General features: G+C 34.8%; 1 protein-coding gene across 3 annotated transcripts; it reads right to left on the bottom strand.

Annotated features, from left to right (window-relative positions):
- Positions 1–1,656: 1,656 nt before the first annotated feature.
- LOC137793044 (CD209 antigen-like) lies at positions 1,657–6,067 on the bottom strand. Of its 3 annotated transcripts, none has more exons than XM_068588961.1 (7): positions 5,933–6,067; positions 5,519–5,651; positions 4,600–4,698; positions 3,699–4,493; positions 3,329–3,471; positions 2,468–2,577; positions 1,657–2,380 (listed from the first exon to the last, which is right to left on the bottom strand). In XM_068588961.1, exons 1-7 carry the CDS (start codon positions 5,933–5,935, stop codon positions 2,242–2,244), a joined length of 1,422 nt encoding a protein of 473 aa, XP_068445062.1. In that variant the 5' UTR covers positions 5,936–6,067; the 3' UTR covers positions 1,657–2,241. The 3 variants fall into 3 exon arrangements, 2 of the variants coding, with proteins under 2 accessions (XP_068445062.1, XP_068445063.1); XM_068588962.1 differs by having other exon boundaries at positions 5,997–6,041; XR_011078183.1 differs by having other exon boundaries at positions 2,274–2,380; positions 3,343–3,471.
- Positions 6,068–7,275: the final 1,208 nt, after the last annotated feature.

The raw sequence follows: 7,275 nt of genomic DNA, 5'->3' as shown, positions 1-7,275 counted from the left end.
TCCAGCCATAACGGGCATCACCGGGCCAGGACCCGTTTATCTTCACTGACAGTAACTGTATTTTGCCAGGAGGGGGCATCACTGGCAAATATAAGAGGCCACATAACTCACCACTTGCATTACGTCAATACTCAATTGATCTGACAACCAAACATGATCATGTTGTTAAACTGTTTCTCAATGTCATGAGGAATAATTTACTCTGAAAGCAATTTTGGAAATCATTATATTATTATTGATAGTATCCATTTACAGTCAAATCATTACACTTAGACGTCAATAGCGACATACTGTATATCAACTTTTCCCTGCCAGTGAGTCAGTCTTTCTACGGCTGTCATAATAGCATAAGATATATATATATATATATATATATATATATATATATATATATATATATATATATATATATATATATATATATATAGTTTTGTATGTCCTTGGTCTGCTTCATTATACCACATTTCAAAGATAATTAAATTTCTTGAATTCATAACACGTTGCCTTGTATTTGAGATTCATAGGTTGATTCAAACTTGTTTCCCTTTTGGCAATTAAATAATTAACCTTTTTTGTGACACATGTATGAAAACAATTTTGAAGGGACAATGTGGCAGACCATAAGAAACTGTGATGCATAACAATAGATTTGGATATGTTTTTTTAAATATCATGTTGTGACTTTTTTTGACATTATGCCATGATTATGTTTCACCAGATGACAGGATAATATTTTACCCCACATTGAGTTACACATGGAACAACAGTTATTTTTAAATAAAACTAATAAATCCCATAATGTTGCTGGTTCTTTCCTAGGTTCTTTTATATTTTATTCAGCTTTTGGAATTTGAATAATTTGTATCTGTGTTGATCATTACACTGTTTATTTCCCCCGCTGATCAACAAGGACAAGAAAAACAAATCTCAAAAGCTAAAAGTCTTGTTCGCCATTATTTTATGTGGAATTAAAAGAAATATCTGAGATTTTATTTTATATGGTTTATAAAAATGTATCTATTTACATTCTGGTGACATTACTGTGGAATACCTTTTCTGAAAGTAATGTAAATAGTTTCATTGTACATTCCAGTGCTGAGATTATCAGCAATATTACAACGGTTTTAGGTTTCTAAACCAACATGAAAGAAACAAATTACATAGAGAATAAATGGACAGAGTAGAAATGAGAAAAACATAAAAAACCAAAAAGAATTTCAAAAATCTGTAAAACCTTTAAAAGTGCTAGCAGTTATTGTAATAGTGGAGCTGTTTTCCTGCTCTTCTTACAATATTTGCAGAAAGGGCTTCCCAGTTTTTTTCCATGAATGCAATTATGGACACAAACCAACAAGGTGAAAATTGTTTTTTAAAGAACTATTGCTTGAAGTCAGACTTTCGTGATTACTTTTCAAACAAGTACTGCTTCATGACATTTCATAACCTAATACATGACCTGGATCACATTAGTCACTGCTGATTAATACCTGGAATCTGTTCCACAATATCACATATACAAAGTATAGTGTTGCCAGAGAGCCAACAACGCTCATTACTGATACCCATCTTCTTCTTTTCTTTTTTAAATGGCAATAATCCTTATAAAAACTATCTCCTTAGGTGACCAAATACTGCTGCAAATTAAAACATTCTGAGTTAATGATTAGTGTAAAGGTGACACAAAGGAAATTATTTTATTCAAACTGTTTTTACATGAATTTACATTGAAATGTGTTTACATGAATATGAAATTTTAATTGCAATTAAAGCAGCTTTTCCCCCATGTGTTAATTTATAAAAAATACAGATTGAATGGTTTTTGGATTATGTGTGAACATTCATACTCAGCCATAACTAAAAGCAAAATAGCCAACATTAGGAAACTACGACATATCAAATTCTCGCTATCACTATCTCCCCCTTTTTCTAGCTGTTGGCAGAGCAGGGCCTGGTGCCAGAAAACACATCTTAAAGCAAGCTAAAACTCAATAAATGAGCTATATCACATCATTGTTTCTACAGTATTGTAAACATATATATGGTATTCTCAGCCCCCTTTGAACCAAGCTTTACCAGGGCAGTTTTCACCAACAACAAATAGGCCATCAGCTACATTACTAATTAGTATTAATCATATTTCTATTATTTCCAACTTAAAACAGTCCAATATGCATACTTTTGAACAACACTGATATCACAAAATGATTATCAGACACATCAACACCTCTCCGTCCATGTAAACTACATCTGACAGATGAACTGTTGTTCGATGACGCAGATCTCATCGTTCCAGTTGCCCCTCCCCGCTGTACTGTGCCAGAACTCAACGCAGTCCTGGTTCCTCCCGTCATAGCTGTTGGGCTGATCTTTGCCCCAGTACCTGCAAGACACAGAGAGACATCCATATTAAAAATAAATACAACTATATACTGTTCTGGTTCCAAGAGATAGGAGCATAGTTTCTTACGCTGTGGTCATTGGCGTCCCATCTACCCATTTCCAATGCCCCTCTATTCCTTCGTCAGTCAATCCAATCCAGACTTCTTTGTCATTTGAATACAAGTTATTGATGAAGCGCTATGGAGAAAGGTGAAGTTAGTCTAGGAGTTTTCTAGGAGTTTCTGACGAATAAAGCTACATCAAGGCATGTCATGTATAGTTATTATTTGGGTTAACCAGAAGAAATAGTTTAAAGCTGCAAGATGGATCAAACAATGGATCAAATTATGTTATGAATGAAGGAGACTCAAAACAGAGTTAAAGGAGAGGAAATATTGGAGATTGTGGGCTACCAAAAAACTGAGTTTCCTGTGCATGAATTGTTTCTTCACACTTTTGCCCTAAAAACTTCTAAGGTTATGTCAATGTTGTGTTTATAACTGATTCCACTGGACCAAATAAGCCAAAGAAAAGCACTAAATGCAGCTTTAACTACAAGTTACTATGTATAAAATAAAGTGTGATTCAAACTGTGATTTGTTGTTAAAAGAAAGTCAACTTCTTGCCAAAACTTTGTTTTGGTTAAGGACAACAAAAACAAAACAGTGCAATCAAACCAATGAGCAGAAAGATGCTTCAAGTGTTTGTGCAGCTGATTGGAGTTGTAGATTGAGAATGATGGGGCTCATTCACTATAAGTGACACTTTTCACGTCATAAATGGTCGATTGATCTATTGTTAAATGTCCATTGTGTAGGATTTAGTGGCATCTAGTGGTAAGGTTGCAGATTGTAACAACCTTAAATTGCTCCCATGTGCTTCTCTGACCATTTCTAGTGTGACACTGACAGTTATGCACATACAGACAAATACAAACAACTAAACAAACCATTTCCTCTTCACTTTTTATGACAGCCAGGTCTGCGCCTTTTTTTATACAGTAATCTCTGGCCAGACTCCAGTTACTTTTGCCAACAGATGTGAAGTAGCAGCTGTACTCAAACCTTGTCCAGCCAGTGGGGCACTTCCTAGCTGTAAATGCAAAATGTGTATTGGTCAAAAAGTTTTTAAAAGCAATGATTTAAAATCCATTTTTAAAATGTTAGTCATGAGTTTTTATTTGTTTTTTATTAAATGTCACCTTCAGCTTTTTCCAGTATGATTATAACAATAAGGCCAAATGCATTTTGCCATGTGAGAAAACATTTTGCGATATAAATGCTCAACGTGTATCTTTTGTCTTAATTCGTTGCACTTACCTGGAACTATTTTCTTCAATTTCTCCACCGCCATCTGTACTGCGTCTCTGTCAACAGTCAGGTTGTCATTTTTCACCTTCAACTGGTCCCTCTCCGCAATTGCAATTTTGCAACTGCTTTCAAGCTCTTCTTTGTCCGTAAGCAAGGTCGCGTAAGAAGCCCGCAGCTCATCTATCTCTTTTATCAATACGTTGTAAGAGGCCTGCAGAGTTTCTTTCGATATTGTCAGGTTTTGGTGACTGCTTTCCATCTTCTCTTTCTCACTGCTAGAAAAGTTGTATCTGTCTTGCAAATGCTCTACCTTTCCAATCAATTCATTGTACCTCAACTGCAGATGCTCTTTTAATGTGGTTACATTATTAAATTTGTTCTGTAAATTGTCCCTCTCTTTGGTCACTGATGTATAACTGGCCTGTACCTCACTTTTGCGTTTGATTGCTAAATCGTACTGTGTTTGTAACAAGTGTTTGGCTGCAGACAAGGCATTGGTATTAGTCTGTAACTGGTCTTTGCTGGCTTTTAGCTGTTCTATCTCTTTGCTAAAAGCAGCATTACTGGCCTGCAACTGGCTTTGGCTGAGTTTAAGTGTGTTAGTTTCTTCTGTCAGTAAATTGTTATTGGTCTGTATTTGGTCTCTCCTTTTAGTTAAGTAATCATTCCTTTGCTCTAACTCATTACGTTTGGTCTCAAGCTTTTTTACATCACTTTGCACCATCTTCAGGTTCTCCAGTTGTTTCTCTTTCTCGTTACTTGCAGCTTTTAGATTGTTCTGATGTCCTTGCTCTACGTTTTGGTCTGCGGGAGATGAGAGATATCGGCATGTCAATGGTTTTACCATGACGTCTGAAAACCTTTGAAAACATGTGGCTATTTGACAGTGAAAACAAAGTGGTAGACTCACAGTGGACAGTCTGACCTATGACCACAGCCAACAAAACAGCACACAGCAACCCAAGAACAACTGTGGCAGCCCTGTAAGGGCTGTTTCTCAATGCATGAACTGAAAGACAGAAATGGAAACAACAGAAAACATGTAAGGAAATCTTCTCAATCTTGCTTGTATCATTTTTTAACTTGTAGTTTTACATGAAAGTATCTTTACAGTTACAGTCAGAAAATTATCAAGAAAAAAATTGAGTTAGCAGAAATATCATAATGCAACAATTCTATAAATCTTACATTAATAAATCCTGCTCAGTGATTTGCAACGTTGCCCATGTATCCCTGATATAATTATAAACACTGTAGCAAAATCCCAGTTGTGTCATGGTAGTCATATTTTCACGTAAACGAAGCTTGCTTAGCTTATTTTGTCTGTTTTACACTATATCCTTCCAATATGAATTTTACAGTCATGCATTTGAAAAAAAAGCAGTAATCATCAATTATTTTAACCCCATAAAGTGTTGTGTCAATATTGCTTATATCTACAACTGCTAGCTATTGCCAAAAACATTATTCCAAATGTACACAAATGTTGTTTTAAATTGGATAAGTAAATAGGCAACACACATTCTACATATCAACTTTAGAAGATTAAAGGTTGAACTGTTGAAACATTTAAAAGCTGTATTCAACACTCAATTCGAATGTGCCATAAAATGTATGTATGCAATCTTAACTTCGAGTTTCATAATTGTGTCTTTTCAAATATCAGTTAATTGTGTATTATTTCTGTTGTTTGAATCTGAAATAAAAAAGAAAGGTTGCTGGCTGTACATGCAGATCAGTGAGCAGAAACGTTATTTGAAGCTTAGTGTCTCATGGTTTGTATTATTTATGTTGTCACATCATTTTGCCTCAAGTTTTCATTTTATTACCTGTATACTGGAGCTTGCTGCCATCTCCTAAAAGTTGGCTATAGCCAATCTTACTGTTTTCAACGTCCATGTTGGTCACTGTAGAGGAGTGGTACTCAACAGTCATCTTTGTGTATGATTCATTAGCTTGAACCTTAATAGTAGAAAGAAAGAAAAAACAGTAATATTAGCTTCTGAAAAAAGTTTTTTCTCTAATGTTTAAAAAAATTGTGTGTGTGTTTTAAATTATTTCAATCATTAAGTTTCTATCTTGACATAAAGATGATACTTTAGACCTTGCATTAACTTTAGGATTAAAACGTCTGCAAATGTTGTATAGTGTAATAACTATATTACAACATTAATAATACCAAATTTAGACTAACTAATTTAGTAAATACTATGAACGTAAGATACAAACAAAGTAAACCTTACCATGCCTTGTAAAGATGATGACACAGTGAAAGAATTGGAAATATGAAGGAAATCTAAACCGAACCTGTTTCCCTTCCCGTAACTTCACCCTGCAAACACATCACATGCTTCAACAAGTGCCACACTCAGTTGTAGGGGGTACTTTAAACTTGTCTTCAGTGAGGAATACATTCAGATTGGTCAGTAGGCGGAGGGAGTCCTTCCTTCCTAATTGCGAAATTAGATGGAGGTTCAATCTGAGAGGGTAGGCTTAAAATTAAACTCTTGGCCCTTCAAGATTGATCCCAACACTGGTGCATCATAAACACACTTTAAACCAGACATAAGGAACTCATGAGTAAGACTCTGTTTGTGTTTCTGATTGGAATCAAAACCTGCATCCTTTCTGGTCTTGAGGGCATTATTAAGGCATTAATGAAGGCATAAAGACATGAATGAAGGCATTATTAAGGCATTAATGAAGACATGAAGACATTAATGAAGGCATGAAGACATAAATGAAGGCATGAAGACATGAATGACAGCATTAATGATGCTGTCATTCATAAATGAAGGCATGAAGACATGAATGACAGTATTATTACGGCATTAATGAAGACATGAAGACATTAATGAAGGCATTATGAAGGCATTAATGAAGGCATAAAGACATGAATGAAGGCATTTTTAGGGCATTAATGAAGGTATGAAGACATTAATGAAGGCATGAAGACATTAATGAAGGCATTATGAAGGCATTAATGAAGGCATGCAGACATTAATGAAGGCATGAAGACATTAATGAAGGCATTATGAAGGCATTAATGAAGGCATGCAGACATTAATGAAGGCATGAAGACATTAATGAAGGTATTCCTGATCTCAAACAACATGACAAATAAAGCACTTTCAAATGGCTGGACATAGAGCAACAGCAAATATTGATCAATTTCACAATACGAAGCACATGCTCACATGAATGCATATGAGGAACAACAGATTTCACAAAATTCAAAGATGCTGAATGTGCAGTTTTCATATCATCACACTCTGAAACAGCCTGAGTCAGTTTGATTTCTCAAGTTTGGTTCCAGTAATTATTCTTAGCAATATATTGTGCAACGGGCCAGTAAATCAAATGTGCACTCTACTCTACCATATGGTATTATTATTCTTATTCTTATTCTTATTATTTTTAATAATATTATTAGAAAAACAGTATTTGTATTTTTGGTAACACTTTCTATGACGCACATGCCTATAATGCAAACGTACATACTCCAACAATGCATTATAATCAAATCATTAAATCCTTGCAAGAATAGGATCCTTTTGCAAAATGTTTAGATTTTTGACCTTACAAG

This window comes from Clinocottus analis, unplaced genomic scaffold, assembly GCF_023055335.1.
Source record: "Clinocottus analis isolate CAN_PGR_092001 unplaced genomic scaffold, fCliAna1.0.p SCAF_22, whole genome shotgun sequence".
NCBI classification, from domain to species: Eukaryota; Metazoa; Chordata; class Actinopteri; order Perciformes; family Cottidae; genus Clinocottus; species Clinocottus analis.
The sequence above is the reverse complement of the archived record's forward strand: the minus strand, read 5'-3'. Positions and strand labels throughout refer to the sequence as shown.

Coding starts and splice junctions, on each gene's coding strand:
- LOC137793044 (XM_068588961.1), bottom strand. Junction 4,699..5,518: donor CAGCAAGCTCCAGTATACAG/GTAATAAAATGA, acceptor TCTGTCTTTCAG/TTCATGCATTGAGAAACAGC. Junction 3,472..3,698: donor ATTGAAGAAAATAGTTCCAG/GTAAGTGCAACG, acceptor TTGCATTTACAG/CTAGGAAGTGCCCCACTGGC.